The sequence below is a fragment of the Canis lupus genome, chromosome 5, assembly GCF_011100685.1.
Source record: "Canis lupus familiaris isolate Mischka breed German Shepherd chromosome 5, alternate assembly UU_Cfam_GSD_1.0, whole genome shotgun sequence".
NCBI lineage: Eukaryota > Metazoa > Chordata > Mammalia > Carnivora > Canidae > Canis > Canis lupus.
The window spans coordinates 55,879,369-55,902,661 of record NC_049226.1 but is presented as its reverse complement, the minus strand read 5'-3'; the positions used below and the strand labels follow the sequence as shown (position 1 = coordinate 55,902,661).

At 56.3% G+C, this 23,293-nt stretch overlaps 1 protein-coding gene across 1 annotated transcript in view; it reads right to left on the bottom strand.

Annotated features, from left to right (window-relative positions):
* Positions 1–23,293, bottom strand: part of GLIS1 (GLIS family zinc finger 1) — a 222,646-nt gene that overhangs the window by 14,962 nt on the left and 184,391 nt on the right. The window contains exons 4-5 of the mRNA XM_038537490.1: positions 6,179–6,340; positions 1,479–1,589 (exon numbers count right to left, since the gene is read on the bottom strand). Coding sequence (XP_038393418.1) covers positions 1,479–1,589; positions 6,179–6,340 — 273 coding nt within the window. The remainder of the gene's footprint in view (positions 1–1,478; positions 1,590–6,178; positions 6,341–23,293) is intronic.

The window sequence follows — 23,293 nt, the reverse complement described above, 5'->3', positions numbered from 1 at the left end:
CGGGACTAAAGCAGGCCGCTTTCTCCAGCCTCTGGACCTTTCTCTGCTTTACTCACTGCCATAGCCACAGTTCTTAATACAGTGCTGGGAAAACAGTAGGTGTACCATAAATATTGCAGAGCAAACTCTGCTGTCAGGCTGATGTCTCTGGATTGGCCCTGGTGTTGCTCTTCACCCTCACCCCTGCCCTCCCTTGCACTCAAGAGCTCACCCCAGTGTTCTTCTGGAGATGTGGGTTGGGCCCAAAGGTGGGCTCCCTGGGTCTCTCTGTGGCTCACACCCTCCTTGTCCAAAACAGAAATCACTGCTTTCTCCTGCAAGCCTAGCCTGCTTCTTTCTTAGACCATCTGTCCTGGTCAAGGGGCCCACCACTGTCCCCCCACCGAAGTCCACCTCTGCTACTCTTCCGCCACCCCCCTTCTCTCCCCATCTGGTCCCACTTTGCTCTCACCAGCCTCCATTGCCTCTCCTGCTCCCCAGTAGCGGCCTCCCTGCCTCAGGATTCCCTCCAACCCATTCCCCACAAAGGCCCCAGAGCCATCCTTCACAGTGACATTCTCTGCTTAAGATCCCCCCACCCCATCCCCCACCAATGGCACCACATCCTCAAGTAGAGTTCTGGGCCTGTCAGGTCTGCTCCCTGAAGGCTGCCTTTCCTCCTTGCAGGCCTGCTCGGCCTCGGACAGGCAGGGTGCCTACTGTTTCAGCTTCAGTCACTCTGGGACTGGGACACCCTCTCCTTACTATCTTCACCTGCCCACTGCTCACCCCTTCAAGATTTGATGACGGCATGTGCCAACCTCTGCTCTGGGCTTTTACTCTGGGCCAAGTACTGTTCCACACCCTTAGTGCACATTTACTCATGCAATCCTTGCGACAAGGCTCTCAAGTAAGTCCTCTGTTGCCCCCATGTGACAGTTGAGGAACATGAAGAACAAAGGCTCTGAGAGAGGAGCCTGAGGCCAGAGGCAGGCTGGCTGCAGAGCACACACGACCATGCTCCACTGTCACAGCTGTCATTTCTTCCGTGGACCCTCCCACTCCCACTCTGAGAGGCTAAGGCCCCCTCCTCTGCGCCCCTGACTATCCTCTGCACACCACTCTTGCTGTACTTCTCATATTCTACTGAAGGATCTCTTTATGTGTCTCTCTCTTTCAGGTCCCCAATAGAGGAGGGCACATAGTTTTCCATTTTTCTATCCTTGATGCCTACACTGGGTCTGAGTGAGCCACAGCGAGATGGCAGATGGGTGACAGAGAAGCTGGCGGATGGTCTGGGGGTGGAGAGATGTCTGGCCGGCTGCAGGTGAGGAAGTGAACTTGGCGGCCAGGTGGGAGGCAGGTCATGGATGATGGACAGCAGCATCCTTGGGTGTGCAGAAGGGTGAATGCATGCAAGGCGTGCGGAGACCTGGTTTGTTGCTGGACAGGTGTCTGGAGGCCTGGGGGGGCTGGGCCTGGAAGGGGGACTGTCTTACCTTCTTACGCACCTGCTGCTCTTTGGCTGAATGGGCCTTCACATGCTTGCGGAGGGAGCTGGGGTCCGTGTAGCGCTTGGAGCAGCCAGGGATCTGACAGGCGTAGGGCTTCTGGAACATCAGAGGGATGGAGGTGGGGTGAGGGAGGCCCGAGGTCATGCACTGTGTGATCCGCAGTAGGGAGGGGGCAGGCTGCAGGCTCACACCAGATCCCTCCCCCTGTGCCCCCAGCCTGGAGGGGTCTGACCCAGCTGGCCCTGCCCTTGGGCCTCACAGTGAAGGAGAGACTGTGTCTCCATTCTCCTCTCATGCCGGAACCTCAGGGATCTCAGGAAAGTCACCTCCCGTCTCTGAGTCTCTTTTCTCCCTTGTAAAATGGGGCCAACGAAATTCTAAGGGTTTTCCCAGTTCTGACACTGGCTCTGAGAAAAGCACATCCTTTGAGCCCACCAGGTGGACAAGGAGCACAGCGGCTCCTAGGAGGAGGGGGGAAGGAGGAGGAAAGCAGGGATGGGGAAGAGAGGGGACAGCACAGGGCCAAGCTGCAGTATGGCAGGCCCAGGCTACGAGTGACTAACCACACCTTACAGCAGGTTCAGAGACGCCAGACTGCTTTGGGTTCATGAGAAATTGGAGGCAGGGAGGGAGCTGGATCTCAGACACAGGCCTGGAGAGGCGGCGGCGAGTGTGTGTGTGTGTGTGTGTCTCTGTGCCCTTTGTGAATCTTGCTCTTGGGCACTGCTCACCTAGAACCAATTCATACCTCTGCTGTTCCTGCCTGAGCCTCATACTGCCCTCCAATCTCCCTTCCCCCAACAGCCAGAGGGCCTTTCTCACAGCCCCAGCCATTCTCTCACCTTTGAAATCCTCTCCATGGCTCCCTTGTGCCCTCTAACACAGCCCACCTCCCGGCACTGAAGGCCCTCTGGGACTCGGCCCCCAAAGTTCCCAGCTGTCTTCCTGCCCCTGCCCCTGTGCGCCCACCTGCCCAGCCCTCCTGGAATCTCCTTCCTACCTCCATCTTCCTGCGGGCAGCCCTGAGCACCCTGTACTGCTGGGTTCCTTCAATGTCCTTCTCCACCAGGTGGAGCATTTCCTTGGGGGCTGGGGGCGAGGTGTGGTTGGGGGGTTGTGTATGGTCCCTCTGACTGGTCTCAGGTCCCAGGGACTGACTCTAGCTGAATTCTGAGCTCTCGTGTAGGGTCTCCCACAGGACCCTGCTTGGGGTTTCAGCTGCTGCTGGGGCTTCCCGTTTTAAATATACCTAGTGGCTCTGATTTCTCCAGGCCCTCTGACCTCTACAGCGGCTGCAGGGAATGGGAGGGTGTTTGGAGAAGGTGGTGCTTCCCTGATGAGGTACTGGGGTGGCTATGTCCCTGTCAGACACACTCATACGGAACCCCTCCAACCACCACCACCTCCCCTGACCTCAGGCAACTCCTGTCCCTGCTGGCCCAAGGACAGGCCAGTCCAACCACAGACCCAAGGACCTTGTGGGGAGGGGCAAGCAGAAAGAGACGACCATACCTTGGAGCTGCCACGGACAGTTGCCAGGTTAAAGAAACGGAGGAGAGCAAAAAGAAAGAGACAGAGAAGTGAGAGGCTGGCTTGGCCGAGAGGAAGGTACAGGCAGGAGGGTGGAGGGCCTGCATCAGACCTGCCCCTCCCCAGCTGTGCAACACATAGACACGTACCCCTCCCCACCGCCCCATTTCTCCTAGGGATCTGCACCCACCCTGATGCGTGCACACACATACACATACACGTTCTCTCTCGTGGGCCCGGCTCGGTCCTGCCCCAGGCCCCATCCCTCAGGGACGCTGATACAAATCCACACGCTTTTGCCAAAAAGCAAACAAACAGAGCTCCGAGTGTGCAGGCGCACTAGCCTGGAAAGGGCGCAAGGCCCATCTCCGTGTTTATTTTTCCAGGGCCTGACGTGTGCAGAACATTCCTCCAGCCCAGCTCCCCGGCGAGCCCTCAGGAGACCCTGTGGCTGTCCCAAGCCGCATGCCGCCCAGCCCCAGGCCTGGAGTCACTGCCGTGGCTCTGAAGCCTCGTTAGTAACAAGGACACTGGTGCTGGTGTGGTGAGGATGGAGGGCAACAGCCCCCAAGGCCTTGCAGGGCCATGCTCAGTACCCTTCAGTTCAGCCCCATACCTATTGTGGGAGAAGCACAGACGAGGAAACAGAGGCTGACGCTTTGCCCAAGATCTCACAGTAAGAGCATGTCCATGAGGCTCTCTAAGGAGGCCTCCCCTTGTCTGGGAAAGGAGAGGGGCTCGCCCCCCAGGGCAGTGGCCGTCAGGACTCAAAGTCCACACCGAGTGCCTGGGGACTCGGCAGGGTTTGCTCAGCATTCAGTCAGCGAGTCAGAGGAGGGAAAGGAGCGACTCCTATTTGCTATGCAGACTGCATGTTAGGTCTATACTCGCATTATTTCAGTTGATTTCCCCCATGTCTCCTCCTGATGTGGGTGTTTGAGGAAACTGAGTCTGGAGAGCCAGACTTAAAACCTGGCTGGCTCTCGCTAGTCTGTTCTGCCATTTTCCTGCCCTATGGGGAGAATCCCACGTTCTCTGGAGCCAGATGGGAGCTGGGAAGATGACTGGGTCCCTCCTGGAAAACAAGGTGCAGCCTGCGAGGGCTGACCTGCTAGCCTCTGGGCTGTGAATGCTGGGAAAGCAATCTAGTTGTGCAGGATCGCCAGTGCTGTTTACGTGGGGATGGGCAGGAGTGGGGGGTGGGCTGGGTGGCTGTAGCTAGAGGGCTTCACCAGGACCTTTGGGGAGATGAAGGCCTGAGATAACCCCGTGGGCTCATTCTGGGCCTGACCTGACCTGGTCCTCTCAGTTCTGTTCACACAGCAAGTGGGGGCGAGAGGCCTGTTGCTTTGGGGCTGGGTCCAGAAAATGCAGCAAGGAAGGAGGGAGGAAGGGGGTAAGTCAGAGTAGGTGACCCAGAAAGGCCTGGAGGGACATTGCTCAGGCCGGGGGTTGGGTGTGCAGAGCGGCCTGGTGCTGCTCTGTGGTCTCTGAGAGACATAACCAGGGGGCATGGGCACCAACTGCACATTTCAGAGCCTGGGTGGGGGCCAAGGGCCCCAAGGGCTGGACCTGTGAGAACGTAATGAAGGCAGGGGTTTGTTAGAATGCCTCCTCACTTCGTGGCCCCACACAGCCTGTGACAATGAAGCCTGATGGGGAGGGGTGGAGAGAAGGGTTGGGTTCAGCTGGGGACAGGGCTCTTCCTTCCTATCCTGTCCCCTGTACTCAGCCCACCTCTCCAGGGGGGCTGATACACCAGCTTCTCCAGCAAGGGCCACTGGACGCTGCCATTTACCATCTGTGCGATAAGTCGGTGACTTAATCTGAGTCTCAGTTTCTTTGCAAGATGGGGATAGTGGCCCTTACCTCATGGGTTGTTACCAGCATTAAACTGGGGGAAAGTGTATGTGATACTGGTTGTGAAAGACACGTATAGAACAGAACACTCTGCCCAGGGCCCAATCGGCACCCAACACGTGGCTTTGCTCTGTTTTCTGCCACCCCCTGCCCCCAAAATTCTGGGTGTTGGTGTCCTCAGCTTTTTCCGGTTCAAATAAAGGGTTTGGAGCAGAGGGCCTCCAGCCCTGGCTGCTGTTTTGTGGCCTCCAACCTACGCTGGAGGAGTGAGTTGCTCTCATGGGCCTCTGTTTCCTCACATGTGTGTCTACTAGACAGGCTGGGCCAGATGGCCACTCAGGCCTCCCAGCCTCCCATCAGCAGAGTTTCCCAAGCATCTGCCCAAAGAGCAGAGATACAGGCCGGGGGCCCAGACATGCAGCCCAGATGCAGACCGTCTCCTACTATACATGGGGGCTAGGGTCCTCCCAGGCTGCCTGCGCACCCCCACACCGGCCCTCTGAGGCAGATGCAAGGCCCAGTTCCGAGTTGGCTCTGCCAGCCAAGAAGGCCACCGAACCTCCTGGAGGCCTGCTTTGCTCACCTGTCAGAAGGGTTAGTGACCCCCTGACTGGCAGGGTCAGCATGAGATCGTGGGAGACAATGTTTTAGCAAGTGCTCTGCCAACCGCAGAGATCTGTATGCACCAACATTGTGACAAAGTTGCAGGTTATCACGCTGCTTGGCCCAAACAAGGGAAAGGGAGTGGACATATAGGTATCTGGGGCCCAGATCTACAGTCTCATGCCCTGCTCACCTCAACCTCTCACCCACTGTGCTTAGGGGTAAGGAGCAGCCCCAGAGAGGCTCCGGCCTGTCTCCACGGAAGGTGTGGGATGGGCAGGGCAGCGCAAGCCTGCTTGGGGGTGGCTGACAGGTCTGGGGAGAGGATGCAGGATGGCGAGCTCACTCTCTCCACGGGGCTGTGCCTGACACTGGTGCCCAGGTCAGGAGCCACAGGCTAAAGTAGTGGCTCTCGACTCATGAGACTTTACTTCCTCTTCCTCAGGATATTTGGCAATGTCAAGATACATTTGTCACAACTGGGAGATGGAAAACTGCTCCTATCTATAGGATAAACACCCTATAACGAAAGGGCTTTCCTCTCTCCCTGCAGACAGTCATCCTGCCCAGACTGTCCAGGGCTTAGGACGAAAGCAGGTTTCCGCGTGTACCCTGGCCATGGCCCTGCATCCCACAGGTGAGGGAATGTGCACACCTCCCCCCTGCCCCTCGGCCTCTGCCCTGGGGCCTACCGTGTCAAGGTGGGTGCGCTGGTGCTTGGCACGGTCGCTGGAGTTGCTGAAGGCCTTCTGACAGCCTGGGTGCTGGCACAGGTATGGCTTCTCACCCGTGTGGCTCCGCAGATGGATCTTGAGGTTCTCCAGCCGTGAAAAGGCCTTGCTGCAGCCTTCAAACTGTGGGAGAGGTGAGTGAGGGGTGCTCTGCAGCCCCTGGACAGCCCACCACCAGCCTAGAAATGGCCCCAGCATCCTCTGCCCCCTGTCCACCCCCATCCTGCCCAAGGCCTCTAGGTAAACCCCCCACTTTAGCTCCTCATGAAGGGACCGGGACCCAGACTCCATCTGGGAAACCCTGGTGGGGCCAGAAAAAAACACTCCCGTGACTTAGAAAGGGTCTCTGGGCTAGAGAAGCAAGTAGTCTTTCCATCTCTGGATCTGGAAGGCTCCTCAGTGGCACAAGGAAATGATGTGCTGCTGCCAGCACAAGCATGTGCTGGATTTTAGGAAGGCTTTGCGCCCCTGACCTCATTTCTTTGCCTACAAACTTATGACGGTGTGACCACCACTCAGGGCTGACGTGAAGGCTCCAAGGTTGGGGGGCCCTGACTATCCAAGGGCTTTGTCCATCTGGAGTGTGGCATCAGTGCTGACTGCCGTCAGAATAACAACCAATTTGTAGACGCAGGGTCTGATTTATCATTTGGCCGTTTGTCTGGTGCCCACCAGGCACCAGGCCCCATGCTGGGCAGTGGGCAGGCAGCAGGCGCAGACATGGCGATGGCCCCGGTCGGGGCGGGGGTGGGCAGAGCAACAGGCACGGTGCCTCCTCCCATAGCCGCAGGCTGCCCCGGCCTCCGCCCCGTAGCCTTGGCTGAAGTCCCCCCTCTCTTCCCAGAGTCCCCAGACTTCGCACTCCTCCCACACCCCGTCCCCAAGACCACCTGAGGAGCTCTGTGGGGTAGAATCAGTTGTTGCTCTGCCTGAAGCCCTGCGCACCCCCGCACTCCCCCCGCCCCAGGCTGCTCCCACGTCCTCGCAACAGCCTGAGCCCACTGGGCCACCAGAGCCTTTGTTGGCAAGTCACTCAGCAAGGAACGTCCTTTGTCTCATAACCATCCATCCAACCCCCTTTAGCCTTCAAAGTCTGGCTCGAATGCCGCCCTGTGGCACCCTCCCTGGTGTGTGCGTGTGATCGGTGTGATCGGCTGTTCTTTCTGCTTCTCCTGTCCGGCGGGTCCAGCCAGGCCGGCGTTCCCGTGGTGTGCACCAGGGGGTGGGAGGGGGAACCGCTCTGTCCATCCGACATGGGGCAGGGTGCTGCTGCACCTCACAATAACCCTGACCGGTGTGGCCTCAACGTTCCCGCCTCAGAGCCAGAGGCTTTGCGTGGTGGTCCCGGTGCTGTGACACAGCCAAGACAGGACCCAGGCCATATCTGACGCCGAGCCAGGTGGCTCTGCTACGGCCACTGCCTTCCTAGGGCAGGGGGAGGTGACCTTCAAGGAGGAGGAAACCAGAGGAACCAGCTCCTCTGCCTAAGACATGAGCTCCATCCCCCAGCTTAGGAGAGACGTGAGGATGGGGACTCAGGATGGACAGCGACTGGTCTGGGGTGGGCTCCCTCCCTGTCTCTCCCTTGAAGGTGGCCACAACGCCTGGCCATGCTCTGCTGGGGCTCATCCAATGCAGGCAGCCCGCAGCTGGGTTTTAGAGACCGTCCCGCCTCCTGTTCCCAGAGGATGTGCCTTTTCCAGGCATCAAAACCAGGAGGAAATCCTGTTTGGGGAGTAAATAGGCCACAAGCTACTCCTCTGCTCTCCTGTGATGGCCTAGTGCCAAGCTCACCCCAAATGAGGTAAAGGGGTCACAGCTGGGAAGCCGGCTGCCTCTTGGCACCCAGCTGGTCCCTCTGCCCTCCTCTGGCCCGCACCGCAGGGGTAGACATTGAAGGAGAGGAGCAGCAGCTCCTCCTCCCGTGCCGGGATCACCACGTGAAACCTCTGGTTCCGAGGCGGGACGTTCAAGCCACACTGGTCGGGGTTATTGTGTGGTACAGCAGCTCCTCCCGTTCCCCCACAAGGCCCTTAGGCCTGTCCGGCCAGCCTCTGTGTTGCACGAGGCCGCGCTGCTTTTCCCTCCTTCACTCATCTTGCAGATGTCTACTTGTCTACTCATGGTGTTCAAGCACTGCCTCCTCCGAGGAGCCTTCCCTGGTCTCCTTGGCCCCTCCCTGCTCACACCCTGAGCTTATGGGTTAAGACGATTTTTGTTGCCCACCCGCTGCCTTCTTGTCATGCCTCTAGCAACGGTCTGGGAGTTCCTTGAGGGCAGGGCTGGCATCTCTCTCATTCATGGGACAAAGGATGGGTTAGAAACCTAGTCCAATGGGAGTGAGAACAGAAATTCCCAGGCTTGGGGAGCATGTACCCTTGTGAAAGCACCCTCTTCCTTGCAGCATTCATCAAAGTACCCAGACACCCCCTGTCTGTGTCCTGCCTATGTGCACTGGCCCAGCCCTGTCCTACCCCACACCCCCAGGACCTCCCAGAGCTGAGTCACAGGCTGGGGTACAACAAGCAGCAGTCGAGGGTGCCCTGATGGGATGCCCAACCCCCAGGTAGAACTAGAGGCAGCAGCAGGTGGAGAAGCGGCACTGATTGATCAGGACTGTTCCAGGGTGATGATGCTGCAGGTGCTACTGCGGAGCAACGCCCCTGTCAGGCCAGCACCGGATGTGCCAGGGACTGCGAGGGCATGGGCTCTGCTTGCAGCCGCTGCCAAGGGTTCCCAGGTCCTTCCCATTCATCCACCACACAGACGGCCAACAGAGGCAGAGAGGAGGATGGCATACTCGTCAGTTCACACTTATGTGAGCTCACTCTGCTGGGTCCTGTGTTGTCACTGGGGTCACTCCCCGCCCCAAGACTCTCCAAGCTCATCATACATTCTGACATCCAATCTACCCCCTTAGCATTCGAGGCCTTCCAGGGTTGGTGCAGCACAACCTGGGGTTAAATTTTGAGACTTGGAAAGCAGACAGCCCTGTGATCTTGGCCAGTCAGTGCCCTCTCTGTGCCTCAGTTTCTTTCTCTGTAAAATGAAGACAAACCAGCACCTGGAGCTGGTGTGAGGGCAAGGCGATATGCCTATCTACATGGCACACAGGACATCCTCTATAAATGTCATCACTATTATGGTGATAATCACCTGGTGGTGATTGTTCTTATCTTGCCTTCAGAAAAGACACCAGTGTAGGTCAGGTTTTATTGACCCTAGACCTAAAGAACAGAGTGCTCTGGTTGACAGGTTTGCTATTGGTCTGGCCCTAAAACTCTTTCCCTGTCAATCTGTTTGGGTGCCAGAAACAGCCTCTAATGAAAATGAGGCAGCCTTTGTGGTGGGAATGGCCTGATAGAGCCCCATCCATTGGCTACAGGGGGGCTTGGAGGGCAGCACAGGGAGGTGCCCCCCCCCCCCACGGCTGTGTGTGTGGGGGTACAGGTGCTGCCAGAATGGAAACATAGGTCTTGCATCAGAAACAGGTGCGCCAACAGGTGCATCCCTGACTTGAAGTCTTTGTGACCCTAAGGTGTAACGATGCTTCCATGGGGTCCACCCCCCAGGGAGAACACACACAGGCTTTCCTGACATTCCTCCCTGAACACTCCACTCCCTTGACGCTCTAGGGCGCATTTTGCCCTAGAGAGACCCCTTCCTCCTGCTGTTAATATCCAGGTGTATAACCCTGCGGAGCAGACTTCCTGGGACATCCTTCACTCTGTTGCAACAGGGGTAGACAGGGAACTGCTCCTACTGTGCCAGAAGGGCAAGCCACCGTCAGAATTGCCATCTCTTGTAGAAAGAAGTCACTCATTGATCTTCAACACAAGGTAGCAGTGTCAGGCAAAGCCCACAACTCTGAAAGTCACTCACGCACCCCCATCCAACTATCCACAACCTAACCCCACACCTTTATCGTGGCTTGCTGGTACCCCATTACTTCTCATGCATCTGCCCACCCTTCCACATCCTTACTTCTGGGATTCACTTTCATCGTCATCTTTTTGCACATTGATTCATATCCTCCTGCCTCGCTCAGCTGCCCTTGTGTGCCTGGCCACATGCTGAGAGTTGGGACTTTAGGCAAAAAAAAGACCACAAAAGGCTCCAAACAAAAGAGAATTCTTCTTGGGGCTGATCTCAGAGGGCTTCCAGCTGGGGAAGGCCCGGGGTCACTAAAGCTTTCCTGAAGGAGCCAGGACTTGATCCCCAGTCAGGGTTTGGACACACAGGGTGGGAAGACTGGGAGGGTAGGGAACATTCTGGAGATAGCCGAGGATTGGCCAAGCTGGAATGAAGGGAAGAGGGGAAGGAGAGGTGGAAGTAGAAATGGGGATTTGGGGAGCTCCCTTCATTACAATCCATGGAATAGTGATTCATTCTGATGCAGATGAGTTTGGGGATTTTTGATTCCCCAAAACAGCACTGAAACAGCCCTGTGCACTGATGTGGCTTAGGGAATGACGTGGCATGAGGCTATTCACTTGGGGGACTCTGGTGCCACTTCCGCTGGCTGGATTCCCCTGCCTCTGACCTCCCACCTCCCACCTGGCTGTTTGAGCCAGAAACCTGTTCCATCCTCTCTGGCCCCTATATCCAAAAAGCCACCAAACCAGGGAGATGCCACGTCTTAAAACACCCTTCACATGCACCCTCTTCTCTTCATTGCTGCCCTGGTCCACACCCCAGCACTGCTCACCCCAGGTGACTGCACTAGCTACCATCCTGCCTCCTGTCCCTCTGCTCCCAACTCATTCCCATATGGTATCTGGTATCTAGAACGAAGACTCACACCTAGCAGGTCTGGCTGACTCCCTCCCTGCTTAAATCCTGCACAATTTCCGAGTGCTCGGTGAGCATGAATCCTTGCCCTAGCATCCTGGCTGGTGTGCTCTGACCCCTGGTGATGGCTTGGTGGTGCCTGCCCCCTCCAACTCCTGCGTCCACACCACTGTGTGTCAGCATCAGAGCAGCCCAGATGCAAATCCACACTTCCCAGCTGGACTCTGACCTTTGGGCAAGTTCCTTTGTCAGAGCCCAGATTCTTCAACCACAAATGGGGGCATCGCTTGGGCACACCCTGGGCACACGGTAGGTGGGTGCTCTCTGTAAGCCACAGAGTGTGTGCACTATTCTGTCTTATTTGGGGTGAATCTGAAATACACAAGCTCAAATAACCAAACACACAATGGATTCATCTGGCCAGAAACAAAAGCCCATGTGCCATGGGCAACAGAGAAGCCAATACTGTGGCCTCGGAGGGGAGAGGACACAGGCGAAGGAAAAGCCGTAGAGACATCTGTCTAGAAAGACGTAAGAATGGGTGTTAGATATTTCTTATTTACTTTAAAATGTATGAACATTAAAATATATTCTCAGGCGACAGTGGGGTGAGTTCAGAATGATCTAAGTGGCCAGGTGACACCCTCCAAGACACCTACCAAAGGCTGGCTGCTGCATGTGTTTCACGTGGTGTCACTAACCGTGACAACACGCTCTGCTGGAAGCCTCCTTCCTAGCCCCACTGTATGGATGAGGCACAGAAAGGTGACACCAGTGGCTCCAGGTCACGCAGTTAGTAACCGGCAGAGCTGGGATCTGGTCTCGAGTCTGGCTGATGTGCTGGTCTGTGTCTTTGCATCCTTAAACACTTGGGCCACGGCCCCAGGAGCCCTACGTAAAGCACCAAAACTGGGGCTGCACTCAGCAGCTCTCACGATGACTTCCAACCAGGCCCACATCCTGGGTTCCATTTCCAGGCAAAGACTAGGCCCAGCCCAGGATGCAGAGCTGACGCTGGGAGAGGAGGACACCCTTCCTGCTGGCCCCTCTGACAGACGAGATGCCACCACCCAGAAAGGAAAAACGAGGCGGCGCAGCAGAGAAGAAAGAGCCCCGGCTGATGCGCACAGAGTGCGCAGAGTCTTGAAAGGCCCAGTTTCCACATGTGGGGCATGTTACAAAAGAAGATTAAAATAACGGGGGAAAATACCCTGGGAACCGTGAAGCCCTAGACCATCTGGAATTTTATAGTAACAGGCAGGGGAAAATCAGAACCTAATTGAAAAAAGTCCACTGCAATCCATTACGGCTGCGTGCTGCTCGCAGAACCAAGGGCAGGAGATGAAAGACCAGGGGGGCCATCCCAGGAGCTGGGGAGGGGCCACCACATCCCTGTGCAGGCCAAGCCCAAGGACCCTTTAAGTTCTGGCTGGGTGAGGGGGAGGGCCCTGGGTCAGAGGTCAGGTCCAGCAGGGCTGAGCCCACCCCACTTAGCCGTCTGTCCTCTTCTTTCGGGTGGCTAAGCCAGACATGCGGCTGGTGCTGAGCAAGATTTTCTCTCCCTCCGGCCCCTGGGGAAGGAGCAAGGACACTGTTCCCCATGTGAGGTGCAGGGGCAACGTGCTGCAAGCCGCAGAGCATAGTCACGCAGACTGGAGTTTGTGCCAGAGCCCTGCCAGCGGCAGTCACAGACTTGGGCAGATCATGTGCCCTCTCTGCCCTCATTTTGTCTCCTCTCTAAAATGGGGCCACCACTGACAACTGTCAGAAGTAAATATGAGGATATGCCCAGGGGAGGAACTGGCACACAGTGGGTGCCTAATAAATGTCAAGTTTCCTCCCTGTGGCTGCTGTGGCCCAGAGACGGGAGAGGGCCCAGTTTCTCATGCTCTGGCTAAGAATGTGGACATAAAGGGCAAGGCGGGGGGTTTGGGGAAACAGGGCATGGGTGGGGGCAGGGGACGAAACGCCTCCAGTTTTGGCATTTGCCAGTGACTTGCTTCTAAACAAACACATTTCTGGTTTAAGGGTAAAATATATTGGGTTACAACAGCCTGGCAGACCATTCAGGGATCAACTTCTCATATTTGTGCAAACTTTTAACTTACTTTATAACAATGATTTGGACTTGTGGTGCCAGATTCTTCTCCAAGATGTCAAATAATTCTGTGTTTGGCCAGCTTGAAAGGCCAGCTAGCCGGGAGTGGGGGTCTACTCCTCTCCCCCCCGCACCCTGGCATGGGGACTCTGGCCCTGAGGTAATTGTCCTCTGCGCCCCTGGGGTTTCCATGGGCGTTTCCACAGAGCCTGGGCTTTGCCTGTGCTCAGGGGGTCCAGGCAAGAAGGCAAGGGACAGATATGGAGAGAGTCCTGGGAGGTGAGGCCGAGGACACGAGCCTGGACTCTGCTCTGTGAGCCCACGAAGGTCTGGTTGGGCTTTGGGCATGCAGGGCTGTCTGAATAAATGAAGGTGCTGTCAGAAGTGTGCAGGAGGGAAACTGGGACCGGAACAGCAGCTCTCACACTTACATTCACACTGGACCAAACTCTTCCTAAACACGATCTCCTTTGTCCCATCAGGACACTGGGACAATCCCTCCCTCATCACACAGGCAAACAGCAAGGCCCAGGGAGTCTAGGTGTTGGATTCCCAGAGCTCCCAAGTGATGGAGTTTGGGGTTTGCCTCCAGGGCCTGAGCTCCATGCCCTGGGCCATACTAGTGTCTTGGGCAGCCATGACCAAGGTCCCAGGCCCGTGTGGGGGTCTCTTCACACCTGCTCAGCCCTCTGCGGCTTCATGACCATCCTGAGAGGCTGGCGGGCCAGTGGGGAGGTGCTGTGGACACAGAGAGCAAAGGGAGAATGCACTTCAGGGACCACCGCCCTCCCCGTCCCACCTCTGAGCCAGTCGGGGTGTACCTGCCCCTGGGAGATTCCCAGGCGGGGCGAGGGCTGCAGACCCCTTATCCCTACCTCACCAGGACTGCACTGAAGGCACCTGGCTGGGATCTCTCCAGCACAAAGTCTCTGGGCAAGAAAGTAGGTTCTTATTCCCAACAAGCACAGGCCAAGAGAGCTAAGCCACCCTCCGGGGATGCATGGAGCCCCCAGTTAGGAGGAGCAAAGGGGCACAGAGCCTGCTCACCAAGTATTCAGGGAGGGTCCGGGGGAGTCCCTGGTGTGGAGCAGAGGCTAGACGTCTCGGGAGATGTGAAGAGCGGCTCTGCGAGGGCTCACGGCCTGGCGGAAAGCGGGCAGCCCGGAAAGGCTGCCACAGACACAGGCCCGGCCCCCAGCCACAGGCCTGGAGAGCCTGACACACACGCACTGCTGACACCTCCCCTCCCGACCAAGCCCTGGGTCAGACACAGGACCCCAGGACAACAACATGCAGCACTGATGCACACACATGCTCACACACACAGGACTCATGTCAGGGGTACACAGAGGTTGGCGTGTACACGCTCACACATCTACACAAGGATGCCTAGGCCCCAGGCCCCCCACAGGCTCAGACACACCCACTCCTGCACCCCGGTATACCCATGACAGCCCCATGCATAGCACAGCTCGTGCAGATATTGGCCCACCCCTCGTACGTTGTGTGGGCACAGAGACCATATCCACAAATGGCTTCCAAGAGGTCAATGGATGAAGACGTGCCTCACAGCATTGAAACACCCAACCCGGCCAGACCTGGGGACACTCACCCCCACATACCTCTCTCCACAGCATTAGGCGGCCCTCAGGGGCCTACTGTATCTCCCAACTTTCCCTCGGCAGCTGGGCTGGCTGGACTTCGGGGAGGGCACGTGTGGCCTCAGAGAACCCAAATCAAGGGCAAGAATGGCCCGTGGCCACAGTGACCTATAGCCCAGTGCTCCATCCTCTGCCCCTGCTCAGCCACAAGCCACACCTTCCTGCCTCTGCACCTGGGCCTGGGCTCGTTCCCTGGACACAAGGTCCCTCTATTCACCTGTCTGCTCCTCCCTGTCTTCTAAGGCTGGGCTCAGGCCTCATGTCTGCTCCTCTCCTCAAATCCTTCCCTCATCCTGTTTCTGCCATGCTCTGAGTGCCGGGGACCAAGTTCCGCCTGGCCACTGTCCTGGTGCTGGTGCACACCTTTTGCTGCTCACCCACACTGGGCCCACACTGCACACACCCTGGGGCCGTGCCCGCTGCCCGGCCTAGCCCGTAGGAGCTCACCTCCGGGAGGGCAGGCAGGCACAGGCCAGAGAGCCACATGGTCGCCCACCCCACCCATCTCCACAGCCAGCCACCAAGCAGGAGCACCTGGTTCCCTAGCTGAGGAGACACCTCTGTAGCGGGGTGCAGGATCTGACTGTACAGGCTGCAGTGAGGCCCCAAGTGCTGCTTCGGGAGGAGGAGGGAGAGGGAACACGATGAACAAAAGGGTCCTATCCAGCCAGCAGCTTCGACATCCCCTCCCCTCAAATGAGCAACACCTGCCATCTCCCCACTGCCAGCACAGCTGGGGCTCAGGTCTGGCCCCTCTTCTTCCTGGCCCCTGGGAGGCTTTGCATTCCCACTGTCAAACGGGGTGACTCTCCTGGTCTCAGTTGTCTGTTATGGACAACAGGGTGTCATGCCCTGGTAGCTGGGTACAGGACAGGCCCCTTTTTGGCTCCTCCCCCAAATTCCAAACAGAAATAGCAGGGATGGGTTCATCTGTGAGAACATCAGGGTCTGGAGACCCGATGCCAATCCTGGCTCTGTGACAGGTTGCTATGTAACAGATCGGTCACTTCCTTTCCCTGGGCTTAATCACTCCAAGGCTGCCTGCCCAAGACAGGTGGGACCATGCGGGTGAAGGCACACCAGGGCAGTGGTACAGGTGGCAGGTGCATGATACCCAGCGAGTGTCCTACGGCTGCTTGGGAGAGGAAGGAGACTCCAGGCCTCCCACCCATTTCCTGAAAGAAAACCTCATGTCCGATCATTGGGAATCATTACAAATATACAATAGGCAAAGTTCCCATCTAAGGTCACAGGCGGGTGGGAGCGACCTGTCCAGTGTGCACCCGGGATGTAGATCCCACAAGGATGTCATAGGAGGCCTTGGGCCCCTACCTGGAGGGGCAGTGTTCAGATCTAGGCCTGTGAGGGGCAGGGGCAGGGTTGAGCCAGACTGCCAGTATGGGTAGTAGGGACCATGGTGGTTGGTGGGGGAGTCATAAAGGCTGTGCTTGGTGTTAGGAGGAACCCACCAGGAAGCTTTGTGTTCATCAGAGCTGCTTGGAGACAGTTCCTAAAGCTACCAGCCCTAACCTGGGTGGACCTGCCACCTAAGGCCCAGTGGTATAAATGGGCAGGCCTGCCTCAGCACCATCCCCACTCCCCACTCCCGCATGGAACCCACCCCCCACTGATCAATGGAGGGGTGCCAGGGTGGGCTGACTCTGTGCACCCAACATCAGGCCACACCCTGAATGGGGCCACGGGTGAGCATGCCACACCTTCCTCCCACCGATCCCACCCAGTGCCTACACCCATGATGGATGCTTAGTAACGGTGGAGGGAGCGAATGGGGATGGTTGTATACTTACACTTGAGCTGGTGAAGGAAGGTCAGTTACCATAAGGAACAAGTCACACAAACAAAAAACCCAAATGAAATCCAACCCCTGGAGAGAAGATGTTACGAAGAGACACAGCAAACCTTTCCGGTGTTCAAAACACCTCTTTTCCCTGGTCCCTCCAGCAATACAGTGATCCTGGGGGAGGCAGGCCTGGGACTCAACAGGCCTACTGTGGGGTCTCTCCATAGCTGGGACGGCTGCCAGGGCCCCTCTCTGTCCACTGCTGCTACACTGTGTGCAGTGACATCGGCCATAAGCAGGGCTCCCAGCTGGTCAGCCACAGGGGAGCCCCATGGGCCAGCATCCAGGGACAGTGCCCTTCCCTGTTGAGCCTCAGTTCTCATCTGTCAAATGCCTCTACTCAGGTGCCTCAGGGAGGAGATAACTTAGCAGAAAGCAGAGCAGACAGGAATGAGCTTCTGGCTTTGGGGTTTCAACATCCCAGGCTTCAGGGCCGAATGGAAAGATCTCTGAAGACAGATCTGAGTCATGCATAGTTAATATTACAAACGATCTTTCTGCCACACACCCATCTAGAAGTGCCCAACACAGGGCCTGGCACATAGTGGGGTTTTGTAAATATCTGCTAATGAATGAAAGAACCCAAGTAACAAACAACCGAGCCTTGAGGGAAGTGTGGGGCAGGGTGGGGAGATCCCCAATTAGTAGAGGCCAGGACAAGTGTTATCAGGAGTAAGAGCAAAGCGTCCTATGTCCCCACTCCTGAGACAGTGCTCCAGCTCGTACAGGGACATCGGAGGGGATGCTCTGGGTGTGCCGAGAGCACCCCCAGCTAAGCTTGTGGAACCTGAAGCAGGGCCCTCCCCCTACGGGCAGGGCCCCAGATGTCTCAGGAGGTACCAAGCCCAGCACCATGGGGGAGACTGAGTCTGAGGTGTCCCTGAGGCAGCCTTCCAGATGGACGGGGCACAGGTACACTCTGGCCACAGACCGGGTGGGACGCTGGAAGGCTCAGTGGGGCCCACCCTGAAGACTCTGTGGTTCAGCGTATGCCCCCACCTGGGAACTTGGACACAACTAAGAAAGAAGACGGCAGTACTCGTGAGATGCCAGCGTGTGGGTGCTCAGCATGGGAAGGGAGTTCGTGGAAAACATCCACATCACATCTCATTCTCTTTCCCTGGAGTTGGAGGAACCTGACCCGAGTAAGTCAACCGGGCACCCTCTGTGCGCTGCCTTCTTGGATCTGCAGGGCACCCTGGGCAGATCACGAAGGTGCCACAGCATCGTCTTTCACAGAGAAGGGGACAGAGGATCCTAGAGAGCCTGGGCTCAGGGCACTCACGGGGCAGAAGGGCGGCGTCAGGACTGAACCCAGGGGTGGCTGACGCCAAAGCCCTTAGTTAGCCCTGTTCTTACACCGCATTCAACAAAAAGCAGACTGGTTAGGAAACACCAGGCTGTGGGAAAGCAAGGATGGAAAGGAAAGAATTAAATGTTTCACATCAGCAGGGAAAAATACAAGCACGAACAGCCACCAGGCTGCTGTTCAGATCCCCGAGAGCACCCCAGCTCCCCCGCTCTTCAGCCCAGCACAGGCGGGAAAACTCTGGAGCAATCTGGGGGAGGTGTCCCACCCTTCACTTGTGCCCGGGGTTGCCCCAGGGGCCTGAAGGGGAAATGCAGCTTCTGCAGGGCCAGGCAGGCTGTCAGGCCCGGGCCCTCGGGGGGAGCCTCCTGTCCCTCGGACAACCTCGCAAACACCCTGTGGTCAGCAGAGAAAGAAGACCAGGGAAACTGAAAGAAAGTGTAACTATATGATAAAACAAGAAGGGAGCCTTAAAGAGAAACTCGCTGGAAGGCACTTGGCCAAGGACCGAGGGGGTGGCAGGAGGGGCGTTCCGGGGAGCAGGGCCCCCCCCAGAAGCCTGGCCCCGCAGAGCTGAGCCCGACTCAGGGGGACGCCTGGAACTCATTAGCATTATGTCAGGAATAATGTAAAATTAAAACATTTAGCTTTGGCTCCTAAAACGAAGGAGGACAAAACGAGAGGGATGCCATTGTGCTGAGCTGCGCAGCGAGGACTTGGGCACCAGCACAGAATACGCGGCTCTGCGCTGCCCCCGGGCCCAGTCCAGGGACCGAGGACTGAGGAGTCTGTAGCTCTGTCCTGGGGCAAGCAAGCTGGGAGGGGGTGGGGGCCCCAGGGGCAGGGGCTAGGGGCCAGGTGGCGGGGGTGGGGGGCCCTGGGAGGGGCTGGGAGGAGCTGGGGGTCCCGGGGGTTCAAGGGGCGGTGGGGAGGGATGGAACTGGGGGTCCTGGAGGGGCTGAGGCCTGACGCCCAGGTGACACCATCCAACTACTCGCTCCCCAAGGCGGTGCCAGGCACACGGCCACCCTGCCACGCTCCTCACCAGTACCTCCCTGCCTCCACCCTGGCCACTGCCCCCAAACCCACTACCTACCCTGCAGTCAGACACGTTCCTAGATAGCAAGCCTGTCCTTGCCACAGCTCAAAACCCAGTGATGGCTCCCTGCTGCCTTCAGGGTACAACCCAAGGCCTTCAGGTCTGGATGCTTCCAGCCGCCCAGCGTCTGAATCTGCTGGCCTGCCAGCTAGACTCCAGTTACATCGCTTTCTTGGGCTTTCGGAACTTCCTGCACTTTCGGAGCTTTTGCATATGTTGTTCCCTTAGCCTGAAACTCCCTCAGGCATCGGGCTCAGCTCCAACAGCAGCTCCTCTGCAGAAGCTCTGGGCTTTGGGGCAGGTCCCGGGCCAGATTCCTCTCTGTGTCTACTCTGGCCCCCAGGGTAAAGGCAGGAGGTGCTGGGTCAGGCTGTGTAGGAACCCAAGACTCAATGTGAGGACCTCGTGTTACAGATAGGGATACCGAGGCGGACCAGGGAGGGCAGGGCTGACAGAGCTTTCCTGGCCCCCTGCCCCAGCTCTGGACCCTTTGGATTCTTAGGGCAGGCTCTTTCTACTCCCACAGGCTCATATTGGGGTACAGGGTGCTCTGGAGCCACCTAGGCCTGAGTTCAAGTTGTGACTCCCCTCCAACTCCCTGACAGGTGCAAACAATCTAGCTGCTCTGGGATTCGGCATCAGCTGACACCACAGGGGTGGTAATGACAGTGCAGGGTCCTCCCTCGCAGGCTGCGGAGTCAGCATCAGCCACGGCCAGAATACCCACCATCACCACCTGTTATCCTCTGTGCAAATGGAGAAACTGAGGTTCGAGGTGACCAAGGTCGGGGTGTCAGTGTAAGAACAGAGTCAGACTCTCCTGGCTTCAGGATGGCAGTCTGAGCACAGCTCACAAAGCCTGATTTGTCTGGTGACACAAATCAGTCGCTCACTCGGTCACTCACCAGCCATCTGTTTGTTTCCTCATTCGCTCGCTCGCTCGCTCGCTCAGCTAAGTGTACATAACCAGTGTCCAAGATACACCGTAGTGAAAAGGGCAAGTCAACAAACAGTAAATACAGTATGATTCCATTCTAGGAAAGAGTGTAATGATCATATATGCATACAGAGAAAATTCTGGAAAACTTCTCTGCATTGTTCAACAGTGGGTATTACTGAGTGGTGTAGAGAGGAGTAACTTGGCCTTTTTTCTTTGTATTTCCCTGTCTACTTTCTACTTCTTGATATGTCACTTTTTTTTTAACTTTATATTTTATACCACTGTGTTTTGTTAAAGTTTAAAAAAAATCACAGTGGGCAGTGTGTTCTTTCATAGGTAGACTGAGGTTGTTCAGTTCTACATGTGGACGTGGGTAAGCTATTCTGGGGAACAGGACTCTGAAGAGGCTCCCACCTCGATGTGGAGCCAGAGAGATTGGAGTCAGGTCTGGACGTGATGTTTGCTCCTGTCGTCTGTGATGTGGGCAAAGGACTTCCCTCTGGACTCAGTTCCCTCCCACAGGAGTCTATGGGGACAACATGAAGGCCTCTAGAGGGGATCTGAGGATCAAGGAAGGCATGGATGGGGCCCACCCCATTGGATGCACTTGAGGGGCACAGATGCCTTCTCCCAGGGTGCTATCACTGAGCTGTCACACACATGGTAGTCAGGAAGGACTGAAGAGCCCCCGGAGATGGTGGCCAGCTTCATTAAATAGCGGTGATGGGCGGCCTCCCTCCTAGGGCAGAGGACACACAGGCAAGTCCGAGCCACAATCCTGGACGGGGGAGGGCAGGGCTGCAGCCCACTCCCCGCAGCAGCCAAGAGTGCAGAGGACCAGGAAGGGGGCTGCTCCTATACCCGTCTTCACAGCCTCAGCGCAGTGCCTGAAGACACACTTCTGAGCCAGCTGATGGGGGTGGGTTTTGGGTCAGGCAGACCAAGGTTCAAGTTCCAGCTCTGCTGCTCCCTGGCTTGTGTCCTCAGCCTCACGGGCCCAGACTGTTCTCTGAAGAGAGTTAACATGCCTTCCTGGGTGCGTTTATTATAAGGGCCAAATGAGATAAGAGATGGCAGGGTCCACTATCTCTGGGGTTGGGACAGGCTCCACTCAGCTGTACAACAAGCAGCCTGTGCCTCTGTTCCCATCACTTTCCGCCCAGAGCGCCCTTCTCCTGCCCCTTTAGCGGGTAAAATCCTGTTCATCCTCCAAGTTTCAGCTCAGATGCCGCCTCTTCCAGGGAGCCTTCCTTGATTCCCCCACTGTGAGGGCTAGGCTCCTCTGGGGTTCCACAGTCCTATCCTTCCCTCATCATAGCCCCTAGGAGTCAGGATTGTAACTGTTGACTTCTGCGTCCTTTCCTCCTGCCAGCTGGGGGTGTGAGTCAGACAGAGGATGATGTTGGTCCCACTGACCAACCTCTCACTACTCAACCCAGCAACGGCCTGGACACACAGCATGGGCTCAAGCCACGTTTGCTGACTGGAACAATCTGCTCATTCCGGGTTAGTCACCCTTGTCTGTTCCCATCCTTGGGTAAAAAGAAAGGTTCTTTTAAAATCATAGGTCTGAGTTGGCAGCGGTGTTAGGGGAAGTCTGGCCCCATTTTACAGATGAGGAGATGGGGGCCAGAGAAAGAGAAGAGACTGGCTCAAGGCTGCCCATGAAGTCAGTGGTGATACCAAGAGAGGGAGCCAGGTCCTCAGACTCCCAGCCCAATGTTCCCTAATCTTTGGGCTCAAAGGTACTCTCCCCCTCACACCCAGAGGAAGGGCAGCAAGCCATCTCCTCCTGCATCCTCACAGAACTAGCTCTAGACTACTGGGTCCCTAGCTCTACTCCACTTTTCCCTGCCTGCTCCCACCTTTAACTGATGGATAGTGTTACTTATCTCTGTAACGTTCCACATCTTAGGCCCCGACCCAGGCCAAATCCCCCAATATATCTAGCCCTCCAGAATGTCACGAACAGCTGGGGCTCTCTGGTGAGTGCTCCAGGTCCACTCAAGGTTGGATCCGCAAGGGCCCTGCTTTAAAACACATTTGCTAAGTGCCTGCACCACAGTGGGTTTTCATCATCTCTGGAATGACTGTACATGCTGGAACACAGACTTGGTGAACTTGGCTCAGACTGGGTCTTACAAACTCCCATTTCCCTGCCTCTCCCTGCCTCTCCCTTCGTGGTGAGCCAGGCTGGGGCTGCCAGGATTACCGGAGCAGAATGGCAGTAATTTCTCATTAGAAATATGGTTCATAAAATCCACTTCTTTTTTTAAAATATTTTATTTATTTATTCATGAAAGACACAGAGAGGGGCAGAGACATAGGCAGAGGGAGAAGCAGGCTCCCTGCGGGGAGCCCGATAGGGGACTCGATCCCGGGACCCTGGGATCATGACCTGAGGCAAAGGCAGATGCTCAACCGCTGAGCCATCCAGGTGCCCCTCATAAAGTCCATTTCTATCTTACTCAAGGAGCCAGGAGCACCCCACAGAGGTCCAACTTGAGAGTCTTTTTTATGTAAGGAGGCAGCAGGGAGGACTTTTATTTTCTTAAAATCTATGCTATTTTGTCTTCCACTTTTTCTACCACAAGCATATAAAACTTCTATGAATATTGAATTTTAAAAACTCAACGACAGAATGCTCCTGCTTCTCCAACACCTCCCTGCTGGCCTGCCTCTTTTGTTGCTTCTTCACACTGGCACAGTTTCTGCTAAAACGTGGGATGACCTCTCCCAGCTGCCAAGCTCTCTACCTAGCCCCCGGGGCTGCTCACTTCACCTTCTCCACAGCTCCACACTATTTTAAGTAGGCTCCATGCCCAGCACGGGGCTTGAACTCATAACCCCCAGATCCAGAGCCATATGCACTCCTGACTGAGCCAGCCAGGTGTCCCAACAACTCCACATTCCAAAGACGACTCTTGCCCAAAGCCACCGCAGGAGTCCAGGCTGAGGACGACTCAATGCAAGTCTGTCTGACTCCAAAGTACCTCCTCTTTTCTACTGTAGCATCTCCCCCCATCTCTGGGCCTCAGTTTCTCCAGTTATAAGATAAAGGGGAGAGGACTGAAAATAATCCCACAGGTCTCTTCTGGTGCTGGCATGCCACACCTAGTATGACTGGCTTCTTTCACTTAGTGGAATGATTTCAAATTTCATCTGTGCTATAGCATATGGATCAATATTTCATTCCTTCCTAAGGCCAAGTAACGTTCCATTGTATGGAGACCACATTTCATTTGTCCATTCATCTGTTGATGAATATTTAGTTTGTTTCCACCTTTTGTCTCTTATGAATCATGCTGCTATGAACA